At 43.9% G+C, this 24,763-nt stretch overlaps 1 protein-coding gene across 1 annotated transcript in view; it reads left to right on the top strand.

Annotated features, from left to right (window-relative positions):
• Positions 1 to 24,763, top strand: part of hiw (MYC binding protein highwire) — a 266,470-nt gene that overhangs the window by 42,880 nt on the left and 198,827 nt on the right. Inside the window, exons 17-23 of the mRNA XM_050182883.3 lie at positions 5,172 to 5,378; positions 8,354 to 8,476; positions 8,560 to 8,641; positions 10,110 to 10,224; positions 18,259 to 18,505; positions 22,049 to 22,127; positions 23,692 to 23,766. Coding sequence (XP_050038840.1) covers positions 5,172 to 5,378; positions 8,354 to 8,476; positions 8,560 to 8,641; positions 10,110 to 10,224; positions 18,259 to 18,505; positions 22,049 to 22,127; positions 23,692 to 23,766 — 928 coding nt within the window. The remainder of the gene's footprint in view (positions 1 to 5,171; positions 5,379 to 8,353; positions 8,477 to 8,559; positions 8,642 to 10,109; positions 10,225 to 18,258; positions 18,506 to 22,048; positions 22,128 to 23,691; positions 23,767 to 24,763) is intronic.

Here is a 24,763-nt window from a genome sequence, read left to right as displayed (position 1 = left end):
TAATGATTGCACCCCTGAATTTTGTCGTCAAAACTTGATTTTTTTCTTTCCTGTGTAATGATCGCACCCTGAACTTGTCGCAGTGATATGCCGTGTGCCAAGTCTGGCTAATGATGATCGCGCTTACCATCTGTCGAATGCTACGTGAACAACTCGTGAAGACATACCAAGATGTCTGCACGCACCCAACATTCTTAAGCAGATGCCCCATTTCATTCCTTTCATCACCTTCCGCACATTATTGAAAAAAAAAAAAAAAAGGTACAATTAAACTTGCCTCGGCTTTATTATTTGTGGGCTTCATAATGGTTTTGATCAACAACATCATAAAGGGCGCCTATCGATTCTTCTTGTCTGCACTCGTGGGCACGCAACAAATCGCAAGTGGCAACGATAGTGGCCACGTTTACACTGATATGTTAGAAGTGTACCCTATTCATACGCCCACGCTTGTAACGCAGCTAAGATATTCGCCCATCCTTAGCAGAAATGTGTCGTATTAGGATAGCAGTGAAGACAAATGCCGCAGTTTCTACAGCATGAATTCTGGAATTGATATATGTGCCCTTACCCCATCAGAATTTTCTCAACTTAATCAGCGGGACTAATATTCATGTTTATACGGTCAGCTATTTCAGAAGTGCAGATTATTTGAGTTTACACCTTTTTGTTCACATTTTCAAATTTCACATTTTCATTTCATCATCTTCAAAGCGATCTGCGATGTTTGCAGAGTGCGCGTAGTGCCGGTAGCTTCTTCGGTGATGTGCTTTCTACGTTTCGTTCGCGTTGAAGCGAGAGCTGTACGAATGTCAATTCGCTTGCTGCTACTGCTGCGTGTCCTCACTCCAGCGTATTTCAGCGAGTTTCCGCGGTCATCGAGCGAGATGCGTTCATGCTTACCTGTGCGCGCGTGACACAGTGCTTGTTAATTTATTTAGTAAGCGAATGCTTACAAGTTTATACGGCCGATAAAACTATTATACTTACTTCGTATAGCTATCTACTAATTTTCTATCGCAATCGATGCTTCGCGTTTCGCGCGAGTCTGCAACATTTTTTTTTTCTCCGCCCCAGTCAGCGCGACGAACACGCGGATGGAGCAAGAGCCATCTCGACGTCGGGCGCGTCGAACCGCGCTGGCCGCGTCCGGTTACGTTGGCTGCGCCAGTGCTTCGAAGTATAGACGTTCACGCCAACGTGATGTAGCGTGTGTGCGCACGCACTTGCCACGTCAGACTATATGTGCGCCTTAACCGAGCGATTTTTTTCTCTGACTTTCATTAGTTCGAATTTCGTATAATTAGAATTTTGATAGCATCCCCGCGGAATTCAAATGAATGAGCTTTTACTGTATTGTTGAAAACACGCAGCAGCTCCATGCTGCCCATGTCTTGTGGTCATAGGGGGCAGGGTGTTTTTTCAAGCTGCACTTGCAGCTTTTCTTCCCTGTCTCCCCCAATCTGTTGGAAATAAAGGTATATTCAATATATTCAATGCCCGCCATATGTCTCTATGTCATTGGCAGCTAAGCGCGCCCATCTCTGTTTCTGTCTTCTCAAAGTGCACGGCTAAGTTATTTTGCCAAACTTGCTGATATTAACGACGTTATTCATTACTGATACAGAAGAAACTTTCAGTGCGCGTAATGTACTCACGAAAAGAAAAATAATCATGGTTGGCGCGTTCGGCTTGCTCCGCCGGCCGCCATTTTTGTTTTGGTGTCCTACACTGACAGTACAGTGTACTAGAATAGAGGCAGTGTGTTCAGACGGCGGAACACACCACGCACTACTTCTTTGAAGCCGGAAGCGTAGACAGGTCCCGGATGTATGCGGCGGTGCTGCAGTCGCACGGTCTGTACGGACGCGTTCTCCGTGTGTTGCGGCCGGTCGCAACGTGGTTGCTCTGAAGACTCTGAAGGAACTGCTCGAGTTTCTGTCTCGGGAGTCTTATGCAAAAGTTATTTGCGGCTTCTTGAGCCAGTCGACGGCAGATGGGCTCCATGTGACATTGTGCAGCACTTTTGCTCTGTTAGAATACTTGGAAGGAGAGGGTTTTGAATACCTATTGACATCTAGACTAAGCCAATATAAGTTGGAGAACTTATTGAGAGGTAGTCGTGCGGATCCAATGATCACTCAATGCTGTCTAAATTTTTCATTGTTGTGAATTGCCTGTCTTTTTGTAACTTGGCGAAGGCAGTGCAAACAGGGAACACAGAGGTTAGTAAAGATTTGGTATCACTACTTCACTCACCTGATAATTCTGACAAGGAAGGGGACGTTGCGTCACTTGATGAAGCTGGAAATTTGACACTGGTAGAGCAAAGGCTAAACAGTACACCAGCAGAGCACCGCGCTTATGTGGATGAAAGGAGCGATGACCACCTCATCCATTATATATGGCAGGGTATGTTGCGCAGAAATTTTTTACTCGCAGCAAATGTGAGGACTGCCACTCTCTTCTTTTGCAAAACTCTAGTGTCAGCATAGCAGAGTCTCAAAATTCACGAAATTTGTGACAGGAGAGGATTGCTGTATCCCTCTGAGTTGCTTTTGGAAGCACTAAAGAAACTTGAGGGAATGTATTTACAACCTTCAGCAAAGAGGAGCTTTGCAGCGACAGCATAGTTGATGTCATGATTCTAGTGAAAGCTTTAAATTTGGCTATGCCATTGGCTGCAAATTACATGCTGATGGTTTCACATCAGCAGTCGTGCGTTTTTCTATCTTAACAAGGCTGCACTTTTACGTTAATTAAAGGCCTTAATCAGTGAAGAGAAGCGTGATGAAAAATGAAATTGCACTTTAAAATTAGTTATGCTGTTCTTAGCAGACTGGTGCAACTTATATGTATGCTGACCCTTCTTTGTCTTTTTTATCTGAATGCACAAGTTTTTCTGGTGCATTCAAAAAGCTAAATTTGTGAATATAATTAAAAATGAATTAAAGAATTCATTTGCGTATATTAATTCCGCTGTAGGTCTCCATTGTTTGGGATGGAATGTACTTGCACTGTTTTTCTGTGTTTTGGCATACTGTGTGCAGTTTTGCAGAGATCCTTTTTACTTGGCGTCTTTCCTACCTGTTTTATTCCTTTCATAGAAAAGTAGGATGTCATTGTGTCTCGTACTCACACGAGTCTGACGTTCGGGAGCACTTCATCATGTAAATAAAAAAATTCACGAATAAACTGTGCAAATGTAGTTGCGGGGAGTTCGCCAAACAGAATGAAAGAATGAGGAACAAATGTTTATCGCGAAAAAAGGTAAATGCCAAGCAGGTAAGCTCTTTGGCTTTGGGCTATGTACATACATATTGTTTTGCCTTCTCTTCTACAACAGCGGCTGAGGAACTAAGCGCTTGACATTGGGTCGCGGACGCCGCGGGCCCTTTTTTATGAATGCGATCCGCAAAATAAAATGTGTGCACCTGCAATCCGAGTTGGTTTAAATCAGTTCGATGTCCTTTACTACGGCGTTATTTCCAGCTGAATTTTCCCTCCAAATAATTTCTGGTTACGTGGCAACGTTGCTCAAAACAAATTTAACGGCTTTACGCCACTACTTCGATGTCTGCAAAACCTTATCTGTCAGGTTAATAAATCCGTCTAATGGGCGTTGAGAAGCGCTAGGAGTGCACATGTAATTCATCTCTCATATGAAGTCAGTTTTGGGGATGCACCTTAATATCCGCCGAGCATTTGTACGTCTATTTGACTACGACAGAAAATGATTATCAAAATATCAACATGCAGTGCTGGCGCTGCGCAGTCCGTTCTGTGCCGCCCATGTTCCTACAGCGCCATCTCGTGCTATCTACATGAAGCGCCTCAGTTGCGAGTGCTTTCTCAACATACTGCCCCTATTCTAGTACATTGTACTGACAGCAGCAGAAGCCTGCTTGTCATCCCACAGCAAATGCGGCATGAAAAAAAAAAATGTTTCTTTTTGTGGGAAATTTAACCCGCGTAATGATCGCACCTCTGAATTTGCATCAATTGTTTTTTAACAAGAAAGTGTGATCATTATGCGAGTAAATACGGTAGTTCTTTCCCGCATCCACTGCTACAGTCGACTTCCGGTAATACGATACTGACGGGACTGAAGAAACTGGTCGAATTACCAGGCGGGTGCTATTAAAAAAAAAAAAAAAAAAAAAAAAAAGCCGAAACATGCCATTAACTTGGCATTATTGCCTTTAAAGTTAGCTTCGCCGCAATACAGCCTTGATATGCGGTGAACCATACCAAGTAGAAAGGAAAAAAATGCCGCTGTTATGGAACGTCGCATGTGTTCCTAAATTAACACACGTGCATGCACTGTCTGGTCTCAGTTGAAGCATCTAGACGCATAATAAATTTGCTGGCAGGCCTTCAGAGTTTGACATAGAGCCACGCTCTTTTGTTGGCTTTGAATGTCCCCTTGACTTTCTGAGTTTCTTTATCTTACCACCTTCCTTTTCGCTAGCTTTCCCAAAACACAGATGGTTTTTCCTTGCTTCTCGGTGTATGGTACGTGCACACACGTATAGCTAAAGAATGTGTACTAGGCTTTGACAACCATGTAATATACGACACACGAATGGCGGGCAGGACGAGGGCTCAAATTGCTATAGAAATGTCAGAAACAGCTTTGAGTGGCTGCCAGTTTGCTTATTACATGTCTAGGTGCCTGTACTGTGACCAGAGACAGCACATCTGTGCCTGTACAAACAAGAAACGCATACTATGTCCTGTGACAGTAGCCCCTCTGCATTCCCAATATGCTTCAATGCATATATTGCCTATGCTTCACCGCATACTGGCTGTATTGCAGCGAAGCGTACTAGTTAAGTTTGAATTATTTTACGAAGTCCAATTTGGAAATCGAAGTAACGAAAGTTTGGACCCATATAAATGTATAGGCACCGACTGAGACCTTCAGTTGGGATTGAATTAACCAAAATGTCTAATTCACAGAAGTCTGATATATTATTAAAAATTTTAAACGTGGGCTATTCCAGATGCAAAGCTTTAAGAAAACAACCTCTTTGACACTTCTAACCAGGGAATGATGCTTATTGAAAAAATAGCTCCTGCATTGGCTTTAAAAGCTTGCCTGCATTGCATCAACACCATGATAGAGCTTGAAAATATAACATGTATTTGAGCTTAGAAATCTTGTACAGGACGGGTGGGTGCAAGGCTTGAAGACAAATTGCGGAGGAGCATAGAAGAGTACCGCTTTCACCATCGACGGAAACAGGGCAGCCACTCGCTGAAGGCAGCTAAGAGCTCCCCTGGTGGCAGCTCCTTGAACCCATACCAGTCTGTCGGCAGTTCGCTAGGTGATGGCGCTGATGTCCAAGACGGGCCACTGGGAGGGCTGCAAACAGGTTGGTCATCGCCCACGGGCCATTTTCTTTAGATGTTGGTTACACTCTTGTAATTTCTAAGGCTTGCTTAGAGCGATATATTGTGCTAGTTTCTGTGCATTAGCGTAGTGGCACTTCATGGCACTTCACTTACTATTGTAGAACTAATTTACAATTACTATTTACTATTACAAAAAGAATTCACAACCACTTCTCCTGTCCGCCGTTACTGTCAGCTGTAGAGTTCTGCGTGCCTCACCCTAACCTGTGTAATCTTAGCATTTTCAACGGGAATTCCTCTTGCACCTCTAACACTATAACACGTCTTGTAACACAACAAAATAACTTGTGCGATGATCTCGATATATTCAGTTCTACTATTTGCTCATTATCTGACTTCTGTCTCTGAATACAATTTTCTGTTGTACTTTGTAGTACTGTTGTTTGAGATATTCTGTTTTGTCTTTAGGTTTTATGTTCTTTATGTAACTCAAGTGCACTGATATTAAGGTGTAAAGCTGTTCTTGGGCACTTTAGGAAAAATAAATAAGTAAAAATAAAAGAGTTGTAGGGGGTGTTCCGCTTACTTTACAGTATACCGCGTGTCCCAGCTAATTGGATTAAGAACTGGAAAAAAGAAAGACAGAAGCTTTAGAGAAATCGTACCAAATGCACATTAGCGGTAGTCATGTGTACTTAAACCAGTATTTTTTTCATCGCCTACATTTTGATTAAAAAATTGTTTTTATTTGGTCAACTTTTTAATTGTTGTTTCAATCTCTAATGTGTCAATTATAAAGTCGTAAAGAGCCTCAAATACCTCGGATTCAAGCATTTTTTCTGTGTTAAAATTTGCCTGATTGTTATTACTGAGTACGACTGCTCTTCTGCTGTGCTTAAGCGTGCGATGGGTGCACAAGCATGGCTACAGCGTGACTATTGCCACGGGGAAGTGACAGGGCGTTGTGACAGGGCGTTGTGCCAGTTGTAAACATGTGGGCCTCCGGCTCTTGTCGCATGACAGTGCAAATGTGCTCTACTGGCTGATTGCTGACGAAGTGATAAAGTGTCCAAGACTGCGAAAAAGAATGAAACAGCTTTTTATTCTGTTTCAAGGAGGAAAGGGTGAAGCGCGTGAGAGTGATGGAAGGTGATGACTGCTACAGTATGTTTCCCGTGGGATAAAAATGACCTGATAAGTTTCTAGCTTGGGTGAACTCCTCCAAACGAAAATCGGACTGCAGCCGTGCTGAGCGCAGCACAATAGCAGTCGTGCAAATGCCTTATCAAATTTTTTTTTGTACCTTGCTTTTCTCAGCAAAATTCAATCAGGCAAAGCTTAGCACTAAAAAAAGGCCTAAATTTGTAATTATTTGAGGCTCTCTACAATTGCCATAATTGCCATTTTTGGGATTCAAGCAACAATTCAAAATTGACCAAATAAAAACAATTAATTAATTAACCCTTTCAGGGTCAATGACGTGAATATATGGCGCCGCGAACAAATCCAAAACGGTCTATGCCTTATATTTATGGTGCCGTCTGTACGTTTAAAAAGCGTGCTAATTTCCTAACCTTTTCCTTCCTGGCATGTGCTGCCACTGTGTGGGAATACAGGGAATTTTTTTCTCATGCCTCCCTCTTGGTTTTCGTTGTATGCTTCGTTTGCTCTGGCACGTCTATACATTACCGCTTGTGCATTGGTGCATGCGGGGGCGAGCGGCTGTTAGTTTGGGTTCCGCTCCGCGTGCGGTTTCGGCTTCTTGCGCTCCAAAACTGATTGCTATCTTGTTACTAATCGCTCAAAGGGCGACCACCTGTTACTCGCTTGTTTATTGCTCAGAGTAGTGCGCATACAAAGGATGCCGCGGTGCATGCATTCCCTTTCTTTTTTTGGAGACTCACGAAAACGAATTGCCTCTGTTTGGCGATAACATGAAGATTAGCAGAAGTTTGTCACACGTTTTGCTTTTTTGATGGGCACACAACCACACACTTTTCTTGAGTGCGCTCACCTACGCAGTTCAATTATGCTATAGACAAAAATGTTAGTGTAAGAGCAGGAACATTTGAGATTTGCAAAATATTCTCGTGTGTGCAAAAAAATTGTCGAGACCCACCTCTGACTGTCCTTATCTAAACACACTCTTGTATGCATTTAATGCTGTTCGCAATTAGACACCTAGTCAATAAGGAGCTTGCAAATGATAAAAAATGACTTTTGAATATCTGGAGTACCATGATGACAGTAATGAAACAAGTAATTAACAAAACAACTAATTGATGCATTTGTTATGGATCAATTAGTTGTTTTGTTAATTACTTGTTTCATTACTGTCATCATGGTACTCCAGATATTCAAAAGTCATTTGTTATGGAGAGAGTGTGATGCTATAGCACCTCACATTGTTTCAATGATATGCAAACGTGGTGGCCCTGCCCAAATAATAAAATGCTTTGCCTAAACTGAGATGACAAATTCATATGTAGGAGACATTCTAAAAGTAAGGCATTCTCATTTAATGATGGCAAATTATTCAGCAGAAGTTGTATGCCTTGTGCGTTTGCTCAGGAGCTGATGCTTCTGCGCAACAGCCTTGACTCACAGTAATAAATAATGATTTAACAATCCTTTTAACAGCGTATATTGAGACATCCATCAAAAGCTTACACATTTTATGCATTACACAACACTCTCAAACATACCACTAGTTTATGAGCAGAACTACTACAAAAGCCTTGTAGGCATTGTAACAATTCTACATAAGCTATAAACTCATACATCAAATTTGTCCGCTTTAGATGCACAACAGATGCAGTTTGCAGAACTGCAATTGCTGTTCTTGGTGCATAGTTATGGATTTATAAACTTCGTGCTTAAATTTGTTTGAAGCTTACCGATTTCAGCAATTTTCGTAAGAGGTATGAGGTCCTAAATCAAAATTCTAGTTCTTACAGTTACTAGAATTTAACTCCCTCCTGTGCATTGTGAACAGAGGACGCTGTCAGCAGTGATCACGAGCGTGAAGCATTGAAGGTGACCTTGCTGCCCCCAGCTATACTAGTGCTTCCTGTGAGCAGCCCAGCTGTGCAGGTTGCCTGTGGCATGCACCACACAGGTAAGGGGCTAACTGCGCTTGTTGTCATTGCTTTCACTTTTCTGGCACAACATGGCAACTAAGTGTTCATTGTGTTTGTGCAGTGGTGCTTCTGCAGAATGGACAGGTGTTCACATTTGGCAACAATCAGCATGGGCAGCTGGGACATGGAGATCTCGTTCTTCGGTAGGTTTCCCTATGAATTTAACTCCTTATTTTTTGTAAGCTGTAATCAGCATATTAAAGCTTAGTGTGAGTGCTGGTATGTGTTTGTTGGTTTGAAATTGCACGGTAACAAGTAGAAAAGTAAAAGCATATTGTGGCTCCCCTTAGCAAATTTATATTCACTGGACTTGATAGTCACCATTCTAAATCACTCAGCCATGGCACTAAATGTAGTTTCAACAGGGGGCACTGCTGCCTACTGTTAGTAGGTAGCAGTGCCCATGAACTGCTTGTGCAGTTCTGTCAGTGTATTTACCAAATTAAAATGTTTACCAATTGCAATGTCTCAAGCAGATATGCCAAGATCAAGTGTCAGTGATGATGAAGCAAAGAGGAGTGCAGAATAAGATTAAACAGGCGTTCAGACAGCAGCGGTTACCATAGGCACGGAGCAGGCAGTTAAGGAGCAAATGACAGTACTTAAATGAGAAATCGGTGTTTTTCACTGCCTTCAGTCACTCTGCCAGCAGATGCAGCTACGTTCTACTGTTATGTGTAGATCGGCAGTGCAAAGATGAAATTATTTTTCTCTCTTTTTAAGATTGCAGGCACATGTACTTTTCATTTATTTAACTTGAAGTTAGCAACAATAGTATTACTGAGAACATTCTCGCGATTACAAAATCGGCCAATAACTGTTGGCTCGCTTGGCTGCTTGCGACGTAGCTGTACGACAACATTGTGGAGGAGAAAGTAAATTTTTCTCTGTTTTTGCCACGAGATTGTAAACTCCCTCTTGCATGTAGTGCATTAATATTTGGCTCACATGTTCACAAGAGCGTCGTTTACAGATCTGCAACATTCTCTTATGTTCAAAAAGTGTTTCAGGGCCCCTTTAAGAGCAGTGTACACTGCATGTAAACACTAGCAGCTGACATTTATTAAAGCAATTAAACAGAATAGGTTGAGGAAACATTTGCAAGTTTTTGGAGGCAGGCTATCACCTGCCCTCCATTTTATCACTGCTAGAAGGAGCCTTGTACTTTCCTTTATCTGCAATGCTTCACTGTTTGTGGGCCTGCTTCTACAGCAAATAGTAGGCAGTTTTGAAGTATAGATGCCTTGCTTATATGGGGATGTGCATACACTTTCATACCAGCCTTATCTGCCATTATGAATAAGAAGTGAATTGTAATTGCTCGTGATGTCCCTTTTTGTTGGTACTGCTTTGACTGCAATGGCTATAGATAAATACCTTTAGTTACAGTTTTCAGGACACTCAAGATCCACTGTAAATTGGCTCATTGCTCTCAAAGGACTCTCATAATTGGACGGTGCCCTGTTGAACACTGAGTTTTATTCTTGCATATCTGCCTCATGCATTGGTTTTGCTTCACATTTTTACTTCGTGAACTTGGATCATGTTTTGCTGGTATTGTTTGTAGACACAGTGTTGTGAAATCATGGCCTCCTTATCTGTGTTGTGCAGGGGCTCACCAACACTAGTCTACGCACTGCCAACTGTCACGCAAGTTGCAGCAGGAAGCAATCACTCAGTGTTCCTAACTGTGTGTGGACAAGTCTACACATGTGGAAGCTATCAGGTGCGCAAAGGACACTGCAAGGGGAGGGGTGGGGGAGTATGCTGAAAAGGGTAGAAAACATGCTGTCTGCCTTATCTTCAGTGTGTCACAAATATGAATGATGGTTTATCTCATGCCATCAGCTTAAAGGTGCCACTGTTTTCCTTCAAGAGTCAACAGTCAACAGTGCTGTTTTATTCTGAAACAGAAAAAATGCAAGGTATTGTGTGGATGGATAATATTTATGACTACTGTAGGGCTAAAAATATTTTATCATTAAGGGCTGCCATCTTGATTAAAGCGTGTGTTCTGTGGGAAATATAGGGTTCTCCTCCGTACTCTTGGGACAAAGGAACGACAACACAGTAGTGCAAACAATCACAAGGGCATTTATTGCACCTTTCATAGATCAATGCCTGCTAGCCGAGTTGCTATCTGCAAAACATGCCGATGGGCGCGCGACAAATCTAGAAGTCCGACTTACCGCGACCTGATAGCGAGCGAATATGTTCGCCCCATGCTGGATCCCAACGCCTGGTCGTTCGTGCGTGTTGTCACGCGAACGGTGTCCAAGGCGGCCACGCGAGACGGTCTCGCAGAAGCATGGTCGGCGCATGCGCGGTACGGCACGTCCGTCCCGCTTGCTTCCCGAACCCAAAGAGAGAGCGCCTTGTCTTCCGGCGCCCAAGTAGTCCCGCCTGTCGGCGGCGTTAGCAGCGCAACACTCGCGCCATCTCTCGCACCGCGCTTGTACCACTCCGACCGCCGCGGGCGCCAGGCCACGCGAGCCGTGCGGGAAAACAGCATATCAGGGGATGCGTGAGAGTCGCGCATCCCCACAGTTCTTGTCAGCGTATTGTAAACGGAGACGAGGGGTCTAATTGCTGTGTTGATAGTGAACATGTTATGATAACAGCACGAAGACATGAGGGAAAGTGCACTGGAATACTATGAGTAAGCCCTGTGCCTGATGTCTTTGGAATGATGAATTCATATAATAAGTTCTCTATCAGCATGGTGTTTTTTATGTTCCTTGAGGCCCACAATAACTATACCTGATAACAACTTTCATAGCGAAGCCATAGCTATGTGGGCAGAGCCTCTGCAATTGTGTTACTACACCAAGTAGTGCCATTATTTTGCAAGCGATTTACGTTGTGGGGATGCGTGACTCTCACGCCTCCCCTGAGATCTAGTTTTCCCACATAGCTCGTCTCCTGCAGGGCGGCTTCGCCCGCGGCGGTCGGAGTGGTTGAGGCGCAGTGCGGGAGATGGCGCGAGTGTCGCGCTGCTACGGGGTTACTTGGGCACCGAAAGGGAAGGCGCTTGGTCTCTTTGGGTTCGGGAAGGAAGCGGCACGGACGTGCCGTGCCGCGCCGACCCATGCTTCTGCGAGACGTCTCGCGTGGCCGCCTTGGACACCATTCGCTTGACCGTACACGCGAACGACCAGGCGTTGGGATCCAGCATGGGGCGAACATATTCGCTCGCAATGCGGTCGCGGTAAGTCGGACTTCTAGATTTGTCGCGCGCCCATCGGCATGTTTTGGGAATAGCAACTCGGCTAGCAGGCATTGATCTATGAAAGGTGCAATAAATGCCCTTGTGATTGTTTGCACTACTGTGTTGTCGTTCCTTTGTCCCAAGAGTACGGAGGAGAACCCCAAATCTCCCACAACGTTTTACCTTTACCAGCGCATTCAGCACAAAAGCAGGCCGGAAACTGCAATTCTCATCACCTCATGACTCATTCATGGTTGAAACGGCAAAGGCCTTGCGACTGCCTTCGCAGCATGCCTGCGGCGCGCGCCTTCACTTGAGACGTGTTTTTCACTACTGCGCGCACGTCCCCATTATTCTTTTGCCAATGAGCTGGTTGTCAACAGATTGTGCATCCATCGTGATGTAGAAGGGGCTCTTCATCCTAGACAGCTTTGCATTGAGTTAAAACAAAGCTGCTGTATGCCGCAACTACTGCAGATGAAACGGTGGCCGCTGTCGACGCAGTAATGAACAGTGACCTTGCAGTTCTGAAGGCACACTGCCTACGTGCGCACAGAGTCAAAACGAAACTACTCTATGCCGCAGACACCGTGGACAAAGCCGCGGTCACTATTGATGTGATCATGAATGGCGACTAGGCAGTTATGAAGCCAGGTGGCAGACTAGTGTACTAAGTTAAAACGAAACTACTGTTTTCCACAACCGTTGCAGACAAAACCATGGTGGCTATCAATGCGATCATGAATGGCGACTACACAGTTATGAAACCGAGCAGCTAATGCACGTACCGAGTTGAAATGAAACTACTGTGGGAGAAACCGCGGCCACTATTGACGCGATCATGGATTGCAGCTTTGCAGTTCTGAAGGCATGCGGCCAATGTGATGTTATGTATGGCAGTAAACACAAGAATAAAGTCTTTAAAGATGCATACAAACACAATGCGTTCTAGTGCTGCTGCTATTGACGTACAGTTTTCGCTGATGACTATGGCGATGCGAATTCTACCACTTTGTTTCAGTGGTGCGCTAGCAGTTTTTTTGCTCTCATGGATAGCAGGCCAAGCACGCTGTTTTTGCACAGTAAAAGGAACGCTGTAGCCCATATACAGTAGAACCTCACTCGTATGTTTTGGAAAAAACTGCTAGAAAAAGCATACTAACCGGGAAAACATACGATCCAAAGTAACTAAATAAAGACTCAACTATTGTTGCCATCTATGTAATGCGAAGCGTCGTGCAGATCGTTGTGGCATGAGACGCCGACGCACGTGGAGGTGGTGGTGCTCCAGCGGCCTAAGACGCGTCTTGTTGTTTTCCTATTGCATGGTGTTCTAGGAGAGCAATGCCGGGTGCTGCCAAAGCAAAATGTGATGCCCACATCGCGCCACCTGTAGCAGGGAACGGTGGTGCATTTGGATTATTGCCTACTAAAAGCGTGTGGTACGCTACCAATGTCACTACGAGCCACGCACTGTAAAACAGATAGGTGAAGATACTTATCGCAATAGGTTTGGCAGTGATAGCTGTGAATACAGCGTACGAGGACCCGGGCGGAGATTTGCTAGTACTGGAATAGCGGAGATTTGCTGGTACTGGAATAAGAAACTGCACTGTTGTTTCCATGTGAGGCGGGCAGCTATATGCCATTCTCGATCGCGTGTGCTTCACGCCTTTTCTTTTTCACGTGGGATCTAGCAGCCGGAAAACACACGATTGCAGTCTGCATCAGGGAATGGCGGCACGTTTCGGTTATCGCCTGTTAAAAGTATGTGCTATGCTTTTGATGGCACCACGCACTGTGAAACAGATATGCGAAGATGCTTATCGCAATAGGATTGGCGGTGATAGCTGTGAATGCTGCGTGTGACTACCACGGAGAAGATTTGCTGGTACTGAGATGAGAAACCGAATGTGTGCCAGCGTTTTCACGTGAGACGGGCAGGCAAGTATTGCTGTGAAGCTGTCGCGGTGGGCAGCCATATATTGTTCTCGATAGCGCGCGCATCGTCATCTGTGATTGCATTGTCATAGCTGTCATCACATAGCGCCAGGTGCGCTCTCTCTCGCCCATAGACACTGACGTGTCCGGTTGTACACATGAAACCTTGGGAGAGTGATTATATTCGTAGCAGTGAACAACCAAGAATACCAACCCTGTATGCCATGGAATTATAATGGGCCCTTTATTTTATGTTCTGTTTCTAATTGCGCAGTAATGTTTTAAGCCTGGCAGACTCGCTGTACATGGTCAGGCTGCCTGCGTCGAGGTGGCCATCGCCTTCATGTAGGACCAGTGACGTTCTTGATGTAGTGATGTCAGTTACACTCAACACGGCTTCTTTCCACGTAATATTATGCAGCCAATTAAGCATTTGAAAACACACTGCTGTCTTCATTGACTCCTGGCAAGTGAATTCAGATAAGCTTGCAAACAGTCGCTTATATTTAATGCAACCTGGTGACGCCATATTTGTTTGCAGGACCAGGAAAACCTGACACGGACACCAGGAAAACCAGAAAACTAGATATTGCAAAAAACGGAAATCCTTTTCTTCAGCAAGTTTTCTGTTTATTAAAAATATCTAGAAAAAAAAATTGGCATGTTTTGTTTGATGCTACGTAGTCTATGTACGTTTACATTCACAGACTACATGCAAGCATGTAGTAAAAAAAAAGAAATTATGGATATACAACGCAAATCTTGGAATCGATGTGAAGCGAAGCCATCGTGAATCATTTATTGAAGTGTCATAATTTTGCACATTTCGTTCCTGTGTCCTTGGCGTAAAGGAAATTGGTGTGCATGTGTGTGCTCTCGCGTGCCTGGTCTATGCAATGTGACAACTTTTATATTGGCTTGTATTTCTTCATTTTTTATTTCTTTTAAATGTACGAGCCACTTCTTGGCCGATGCCTCGTTGTAGGTACACGCCATAGTATGGAGATCATAATTATCATAACGTGGTGATCATCTCAAAGAGCTAGTGTGCGTTGACACGATATGTACTGCCCGCTTCTCGACCAATCCCCATTGTGGGTATGTGCCATAGTATTGAAATCATCATCATAATCATTACGCGGTGATCATCTTAAAGAGCTAGCTTGTGTTTGCATGATAAAAGTATATGTGCTATTGTGGCCTCATGGTTAGAGCATTGGGCTGCTGTGCTGGTGGGCAGAGATTTGAGTGCTTCCGCCGGATGCACTTCTTTTTTATAAAGAATGAGGAGAAATCTACTCTGCGAGAACCCAACCAATGTCTGATCGAATGACAGACAAACTGACCAACCGACTGACCGATCCAGGTGAAAGCACGGGAGGATAGGCAAAGAAAGCTTGCCTTTAACATTTTCCCTACTGCGCCCATTGGGCATTGTTAGCCCGCTATCGATGGTTTGAATAGCTGATTTCGAGACTTTCCGCGCTGCTCATGAACACATTGCCCTATCGAACGTGAAGGAGTAGAACAATATTTTTGTTTTCTAAGCAGTTCACTTTTTTCCTGCGAGGTGGTGATTTTTGAACACGCTCCGAAGTTTTCACGATCGTCAAAGTAGAAAGCAAAAATGGCCGCCTGCTATTGATGGTTTGAAATGCCGCTTTCGAGACCTTCTGCGCCGCTCACGGGCATGCTGCACCAACAGATGTGAAGGAGAAGAACTATAATTTTGTTTTCTAAGCAGTTCGCTTTTTTCTTGCCAGGCAGTAATTTTTGAATGAGTAGAAAGCAAAAATGGCCGCCTCTGGTAGCAGCGCATGCGCTTCGACATACAGATCTCGCAATTCCAGTGAGTCTGCGGCTGATTTTATCAATGGATCGAATATCAGCGAGTCTGAAGATGCTGCCTTTTCGTTGGGCTTTGACTGTGAGAGCGTCGACGATGCAAACCAGCCCAGAACATTGGCGACTGCAGACCGGCATGCCCAACTGTAGTGCTTGCAGTTAAATTTTTGTAGGGGAATACCTGTTCAATGAAAAATTCTGATTTTTTTGGAAATAGTGCCTATGAGATGGCAATAAATTTTGTATGTCTCATAATCCTTGTTACCTTTTTTTTTCTTAGCTGATACAAGCGTGTCTTTATAAACTTTGTTCAACTTTATCCCACAATCTTGATTCTGGTAACTTATATCTTTTTTTATGACATACATCTCATTAATTAAATTTTTATGCGTAGAAAGTGCATTCATTCCACTTTTTGTTCATGTATTATATAAAATATTGATTGCAATAGTTCCTTCAGAAAGAAAAGATCTGGCCTAACCTAAAAAAAAAGAAAAAAAAAAACCTCCTATCGTCCTCATGTTAGGGAAAGAGTTAAATTGTGCGCTTCAGCTCCGTAGCTTTGCCTGTGCTTCCACAGAAGGTTGTCGCTTTGTGTAGGATGTTGAAATATTTTCCCGTTTGCCAGACTGAAAGGGCAGCCTTTTCACTGTATTCAGAATTGTGTTTATACATAACACCACTTCCTTCACTCTATTTGTTTTGGACACTAAATGTTTGACTATGAAAACAGTCAATGATAAAGAGAATCTGTTCTGTTTAACAGGCTTCTCCACCTACCTATAATGTTAACTTGTGCAAAAAGGTATGATAGAAGAAAGCATGGTTGATGAGAGAATGACTTGTGGTGGTGCTCAGGGGAGAGAGAGAGAGAGAGACAAAAGAAAGGGGAAAGGCAGGGAGGTTAACCAGATGGTTAGATCCAGTTTGCTACCCTACGCTGGAAAGTGAGAGGCGGGGGAGTTAAAGTGATAGAAAAGTAGAGATAAAGAAAAAGCTCAGAAAAAGGTGCTCAGGAGAGCAAAGTATTAAAGGTATTGATAGAATGAATAGTTGACTTACAAGAACTGATTATGAAAATAGTAGTGTGTGTCACATTTTTTTTTTCCTCTATAGCAGCACCAACGAGGCAACGCACTGAAAGATGAGATGGAGCCAGTGCCATCCGCGTTCCCCCGTGTTCACGCCGAATGTGCGCAGTGTCTGGGACTACAGCCAGTGCCTCTGACGATGGCTCAGCAAGTTTCGGCCTTGGAAAAAGAGTTGGACTCGCTCGTCATGTGGCGTCATAAGTCGATACACAATGAGAGAGTCAAACTCTTCGACGTCCATCACGCAGTTCGAAATTCGCGCGATATTAGCCAGTGACAAACCAGCTACAGTGGCAAGCACCACGCAAACAGTGTAAGGCAGGCATTGCAAGAAAAGTTCTTAGAGTAGGCCTTGATTGAAAGAGACAGCCTTATCACCAAGAAGCTGCTGAAGGCGGCGCAAGAGCTGTGGTGGCTTTTGGTCTCCTCGTTTTTCAGCAGAGAGTATCTGCTGGAGTCGTTGCCTTTCCGATGACGAAGTACGCTTGAGGAGCTCAGCCAACAAAATTTCATACGGGTTTGCCACGGGCGAAGTAAGAATAAGGTCTCGGATTTCCCCAGCAATTTCTAGAGAAAGTGCAGACACAATATGGTCAAATTTTGAAGTCTGTGATGTTATCTAAGCCATCACGAACTGGCTGTTGACTTGCACTAGCCAGAGGGAAGGATCAGTAGGCCAGAATTTTGGAAGGCAGAATGAAAAGGCGGAGACTGCTTGGCATGCTGTGGTGTCATAGGAGGCTTGTCTGGAGTCACCGGTGGATTCCATTCTCACTGTAGCCAGCACATAGTCACAAAGTTTCGAAAGTCCGTGGTCACCAGTATTATAGATGTGGCGTGCATGTGTTTACGTGATGCAGGTGTGTAAACACAAGTAAGTACAAGTAAACACATATCTACAACAGGAACTTATACTGTATGGAAAACGTAGTGAGGCAAGAAGAGGCGGCGGCTTTCGATGCTACATGACGAGCGAGACCAACTCTTCTTCCAAGGTCGAAACTTGCAAAGCCTCCATCAGAGCCACTGGCTGTAGTTTCAGACACTGCGCGCATTCAGCGTGAATGGTGGGGAACGTGAACAGCGTTGGCGGTAGCTGTGTCTCATCTTTTGGTGCGTTGCCTCGTTGGTGTGGCTACGCCTCCTTTCTTGAGTACTTGGCTCCAATTGCTGCATGTGACATTAGTCGACATTCTGATCATAATAATGTCGCATTTATTTTGTTTTTTAACATTTTAAGAAGTCAACAGGGATAATGCAATTGCCCAAATGGGCAAAATTTTATTGAAGGAAGCACAGTTTCCCAGAAACATAGAATCTATATGTCAACAACACTAAAAGGACAAGACAATAAACACAAGAGTATACAGTATAGCTACTGAAATCAACTGATATTGCTTTGTATGAGAGCATTACAATTGCAGCAAGGCTGAAATTGTGAAAAAAAAAAGAAACAAGCTGGAGGAGAAAAATGCCCATAACAACCTTATTTATTGTGCACGTGTGACATCCTCCAAATCAGCTAGTCAATTTCATCTTTCAAGGTTCAGGTAGGAATACTATGTGCACTTTGTCTCATCTTTTAAACATGATAAATATGTCCTACGATTGCGTTAAGCAACTTTGCCTGCCCAGCTTTCTGCGATAACGTTGTTCCTCATTTTATTGATTTCAGAAAGGCCAGCTGGGCCGAGGCACGTGGGAGGAAAGTGGTAGCGGGCGACGTCGCAGCATCAGTGGAGAGGGGCACAGCCTCTGGCATGCTGTACCAGGTGCCATGCCAGGCATTGGTGTGAAGCGTGGCCGCAGGGCCACTTGGGTCGGTGCCTCGGGTGACCATACGTTTGTCAAGCTTGATGAGTTCCTCACCAGTGCCTCCAGCCTGGCCCACTGCAGCGTGGTTGCCAACCGCAGTTGCCTTGGTGAGCTTCAAGTCCTGCATCCCCACTGTTTTCCCAATGACCAGGCTGCTTGCACTTTTCAGAATTGCTTTAACAGGGGTGGTTGGTATGGCATGACTGTATAGTGTATGGGTGCATTGCAGAAATGGTACACACAGGGACACTAACAGAAAAACGAGATGAACAAGAGTTTTTATATCAAATTCCACTCTCCTATGGTAGATCATAGTAGGCCAGATTGGTCGATGCCTGAACAAAATATTTTGACAGCATGAGAATGACATCATAGTAGGCATGATTCCAATGTTGGGCAATTTAGCTGTGCACTGTTCAAAATGCCAGTGTACTGGAGTGTTTGATAGGACAAAAAGTTGACTTATGCAGGAAAGGACAAAATGAGAAGAAAAATTATGGAATCTTTGTATATGACTGACCAGTTTGGCTGCACATGTGTTGGGGCTCCTTGAATAGGTTTTAATCTCAACACCTTAAAATTTTTAACAAGGAAGATTTTGCACAGGATGACACCGTATATTCTCGAATCTAGGCCGACCCCAATTCTAAGCCGACCCCCTAAAGTCCAAAGCCAACAACAAAAAAAAATATATATATTATTCCATGTGATATATATATTAGCTCGAATGTAGGCCGAACAAAAAAAGCGAGGACAGCGTTCACAAAATGCAAACAGCATTTATTGAATCTGAACGTGCAGAGCTCATTCACCGTCATCATCGCTGCTAGACTCGTCGCTGTGTTCCTTGTCACTGTCACCTTCAAACAGTGCACTATCTTCGGTACCATCAAGTGCATTAGATATGCTGCACTTTCTAAAGGCATGCACGATCAAAGTACCTGAGATGTGGTCCTACGCTGCAGCTACCCAGCCCGCCAGCTGCGATAGCGATGCACGTTTGATGCGGCCCATTGCCATTAGCATGTGGTCTTCGTCAGTCAACCAGTCCGCATAATATTTCCGCAGACGATCCTTGAAAGGTTTGTTGATACAGACATCAAGTGGTTGCAACTGGCCCATCATGCTGCCCGGTATGACAGCGAGGTCCGTGTTCGCTTGGGTGAGCGCAGCCTTCACGTTGTCGGTCAAGTGCCCACGGTAAGGGTCGACGACAAGGAGTGAGTTCTTTGTCAAAAGGGCTCCTGGACGCTGTCGCCACACAATCTTAACCCACTCTTCCACCATCGCACCCGTTATCCACCCGTAATCATTTGCCCGCACAATGACATTTCTTGGGAAAGTTTCGCCAGCAGGCAGTGTCTTCCTTTTAAATATCATATAAGGAGGGAATTTATGTCCATCAGCTGTGCAGCACAGCATCACAGTTGCGCACTGCTTCTCGTAGCCTGCAGAGCGCACCTTCACCTCCTTGGCACCCTTTTCATTCATGGCGTACGCCACTGGCATATCAAAATACACAGCCGTCTGGTTGGCGTTGCCGATTTGCCCAAGGTTTTAGCCTGCCGCTTCTCTCTTTCGCAGCACGTAGCGCTAAAAAGCTATCACCTTTTCTTCGAAATCGCTTGGCAGCTTCTGGGTGATTTTTAGCAGAATGTGTTGTTGGGCAAGTTGGTTCATTGTATTTGGAAAGATTGGTTTGCGCTTTGTAGACGGTCACAAGTAAGAAGCCTGTCCTGTCTGTCTTCTTGCCTGTCCGCCTGTCCTGTCTTCTTACTTGTGACTGTCTACAAAGCGCAACCAATCTTTCCAAATTCTGGGTGATTGAAATGCGACGTCGGAGGCTGAAGCCGAAGCGCTTCATGAATTTCTGAAGCCAGCCTCGGCTGGCTTTGAAATCCTTTGGCGTTAGGCCTCGCTCCCTCGAAAGTTCCCTAGCTTTCGCTTGGAGCACTTCTGTTGTCACTGGAAGGGCAGCTGCTCTCTGCGTCCGAACAAAGTTAGCCAAAACTGTCTCCACTTCGTGGTGACAGCCTTTCTTTGATCTGCTAAATTCCATCCTCGTTGCGGCGCACGCAAAAAGCTGCTGTCGTTGTCCCCTCCAACGACGGATGTTTTTCTCGTGGACGCTGAAGTCCCGCCCGGCTTGAAGGTTCGACGATGCCTCTGCGGCTATCACAACTTTTCGCTTGAAAGCGGCACTGTAGTGGCATCTCCTGCTTGGTGCCATCGCGATAACACCACACGACACACCGATATGGCCGACACGACACAGCTCAAAATGGCGACCTCACTTGTGTACGGTTGGCTACTGGCACGGCTAGTAGCGGCTGCGATACTGACTTTTCTAGATGGCGCTAGCGATGCACCATATTTAGCAGTTTCAATGAAAAACTGCCGCGCTTTTTAACATCCTCGAATCTAAGCCGACCCTAGAGTTTGGAATATGATTATTTTTTAAAAAACTGTCGGCCTAGATTTGAATAAATACGGTAACTTGCACAATGTCTTTGAAGCATTTGCTTCGCTTATCAATTTTTTTATGTGGTTTCATTTTTGTTACTTTGCTATAACAATTTTTTAGCTGCATCTTTATTTTTGTGGTCGTTTACTGTCTATTAAATGTATGTATGTATGACAAGCATAAGCGAATAAACAAATTGTGTTCTGTGTTTGTCTCTTTTCCTTTTAGTGTTTCTGTATATGCCACCTCTGTAGCGCAACCATACACTATACAGTCATTTTTGCATTGACTGACTGTGGTCAGGTAATGTTAACTGGAAATTTTTGCTCAGCCAAGATTTTTGCTTAAATTATTGGGAGTTTGCATGACCCAAAATTGGAGCACATAATCTAGACCAAAGAATATAAAGCTATACGAGAATGGGATCAGACAGTTACATGAAGCATGCTTTTATGCTTTCTTATGCAAGAACTGAACCATATTCTTGTGTGATCACTCTTGGTGATTATGTATCACTTTAGTGTGATTTAGCATCCAGTTAATTGCCTCACTGGACTTACAAGCATTCTGCCCGCGGGCTTGGCCAGTCAGTGTCCTCTGAAGGTTATGCCCTAATGTGATTGACATAGGAAGTGGCCTCAGGTGATCATCCTTTCCTTTGCAGAATAATATTTATTATGCCCTTTTGTGTGTTGCCATCTAATGGTGGCTGTGAGCAGTGAGAGCATGTCCAGTGGGATTCCTCTAGTTTATTCTGCAGTAATTTATTTCCATGCTCACAGTAGAGTGGCCAAGCACCTGCACATTACAGCAATGCTATCATTTCAAACCACCAGCCTGGTCTTTCTATCACTGCTCTTGTGGGAAATTGCCATTGAAGTAAATATATATGTCACACAGTTACCGCCAAAGTATGGACCACAATTGTACTGGTTTATATTGTCCAGAAGGAGAAGGTTGCACACAATAAATGTTTTATTTGCCATGACAAGGCAAATGTTGCTGCATTAAGATCACTAACTCAGCTAAGTTTTCTTTGCTGGAAATATGACTTTTCAGCATTGATCATGATCTGTGTGGTCAACTCTGTTAGTGACTTATATGTTGGCTGGCAACCTGAACATTAACCTTATGTTTACCAGTACTGCATGATTTGACTAATCATTGTGTATGACTGTCATTCCAGGAATCATTTCAAAAGACACCGAACAAGCGTCCAAGTTCAAGTGCCTAATGATCAATCGGGCTGATGGCAGCTGCAAAGGGTTAGGACTCTTTTGGAATTTGAATGAATTGAGTGTTTCTTTTTTCAAAGTGAAGTATTGTTAGACTATTCTTTCACATCTTTTCTTAACTTTATCATTACTGAAATTACAAGAGTTCAATCTATGTAAGTGATATGCAGTCCTGATTGAGTTCTGAGTAATACAGTTAACCTCGATATAACGAACATCAATATAATGAAATCCTTGATATAACGAAGTATATAACTTTTGTTAGCCTCTTGTCCATAGCACACCATGTATTTAGAACCTCAGTATAACGAAGTGTGTTTGTATGCCATTTCATTATAACGAAGTTTCACTGCCACTGGAAAGGAATGCCAAAGCAATAAATGGAAACTTCCGTGGATTCAGATAGTCTAATGATTGAAATACAGGTGGCTGTTTATAAATGCACCTCTCGAATCGCGCGGCAAGAGCGACCGTTGCACTGGAGCTGCAATGTTTCGTTTTAAGTCCAAGTGCAATAAGATCCTATCGCGCCCCATGTGCTGTGTGCTTGAAGTGCGAGTGAAAGTGTGCGAGGGTGAGTGAAGAAAGATGGTGGCTTCATGAGTGCCGCTTTCCTGCCCGAGCAAAGAGAAAGAGGGGGAGGGGAGCGAGCTCGCGGTAACGTGATCAAGTGGGCGCGAGGGCGCGAGGGTAAGTTGGCGCACACCTCAGCCATGGCTGCGCATGGTTTTAAGCGTGGCTGAGCGAATATGCAGCTGCGCACCCTGCTTTGGGGGTAAGCTGCCGTGTATGCAAAGAGTGGGCGTGTCAAGACAGCGTGGCACCATGTAAGCTGTCTTGCTACACATTTAATATTGAAAGTTGTATAATCTCGAGTTTTGTTGACCGGTTGGAGTGAGAGGCAGACAAAGCATTCGCTCTCCACTGCCGGCGCTTTTCCTGATAGCGTCGTCCTAGTGTGGACAGTGCTAACAGTCGCAAGGGCAGAGTGCAAGTGAAAGCATGTCTTTCTTTGCTTAATTCATACTGCTGAGAAGATGTCGTCGACGTATGTGGCACAAATCTGTATCATTCGTCACCAACTCCCAAATTTATCAAAATGAATTGTTTTCTCATTCGAATTTGCTTTTTTCGATTGCCTAATAATTAAAAAAATTCTGTGGCCCCTTTCCGTGTAAGAAAAATAGATTTGCGACTGTACTTAGTTGCATAAAAGGTCGAATTTCAATAAAATGAACTTTCGATACAACAACGAAATTTTACCGACTTCGTTATCTCGAGGTTCAACTGCAATTCTGAGCACGTAGGTAAACAGTGCCGGGATTTTCTGCAGGATGAGAATCTGGCTTGAAGTTTAGGGGTCTTGGTTTTGTTTGGCTTATGACATTACAAAACACTGTTTTGTAAAATGGAACTAGACATTGTGTGACTCATCTCTGTTGTTAATCTGGTGTTAATTGTCATGTGTCACTTCCTGAATGCATTGTGGTGATTCAAGATTGCTCAGACTTCTTCGGTACTGGTATTATATTTTTTTTCCCCTCTGCAGTTATAGATATTCACTTCTATAAGAACCAAACATGTTTGTTTCTAGGTTTAACTCGGCAGACCAAATAGACCTCAGGAACCATGCTGTTTGCCTTGATAGCATCTACAGCGTACTGTGGAGGTGAGATATTACATTTGCTTCAGAAAAGCTGTCTTTTGTGGTCTTCACTTACTGCACTGCAATAGCTTTGTTGCCTCAGAACATCAGCTCTTCAGTGATCTGCAGTCATGCCCTGTGTACATTTCTTTCTAGTACCCTACACTATTAGTTTGAGTTGTGAAGTCTCAGTCTCACAAACTTTCCTTCTAAGGCGATGTTTCAATACTTGCCATGGACAGCTAAGTGGACAGCTAAGCAGGCAGTGGCCATCTTAAGCCTCATTCCATTTCTGATAAAGCCGGCAAAAGGACAGCTGCACAAAGACAGTATTGAAGTAAAAATGACGCAGGCTTCTTTTCTGTCCAAAGAAGATGATAGCTGAACAGGAAGCTTAGAAACTCAACGGGAAGGTAGTCTGCACACATGAGAACGTAGTAAAGCAGTAAAGCTCAAAATTAAGGGTGGCGCTGTAAGTTAATAAATAAATAAATAAATAAATAAATAAATAAATAAATAAAAAATGAAATAAAAATTCGGGAGTCATTTCACTCTGTGAAGGTGGATGACCAGCGAAGCTGTTTAGCGCATGACACAGGGGACACAGAATTTTGAACAAAGGTACGAACATATTTATTGTCCTGATCAGTGGTCATCGATAGGTATGCAAACACATTCACTTATCACCTCTGTTATTAAATGTGTCCGTCACGTAAGACAATGAAGGGCTCATATTCCCTTAAGTAGTGGCTCATGCCTTTGTAAACGTGGCCTCCCCATTACAATGACAGAAATGAAGTTTTTAGTGGAGAAGAGGCCGCAGCAAGATCAGTGCAAAATACAGACTGAGGTATTACCCCATCTAAAATTGCTAAATGCCATGTATCCCACTCGCTATAGGGCCAACTGCCCTTGGTGCGGTGGCATACCCACCCTAATACATGTAACTTGGGAGTGCACTAAGCGCCCTAATGGGCCAAATAGCAATAACACAATGGAGAAGTGGGAGGCACAGCTCGCC

This window comes from Dermacentor andersoni, chromosome 4 (assembly GCF_023375885.2).
Source record: "Dermacentor andersoni chromosome 4, qqDerAnde1_hic_scaffold, whole genome shotgun sequence".
Taxonomy (NCBI): Eukaryota; Metazoa; Arthropoda; class Arachnida; order Ixodida; family Ixodidae; genus Dermacentor; species Dermacentor andersoni.
This window is presented reverse-complemented; position numbering and strand designations above follow the sequence as displayed.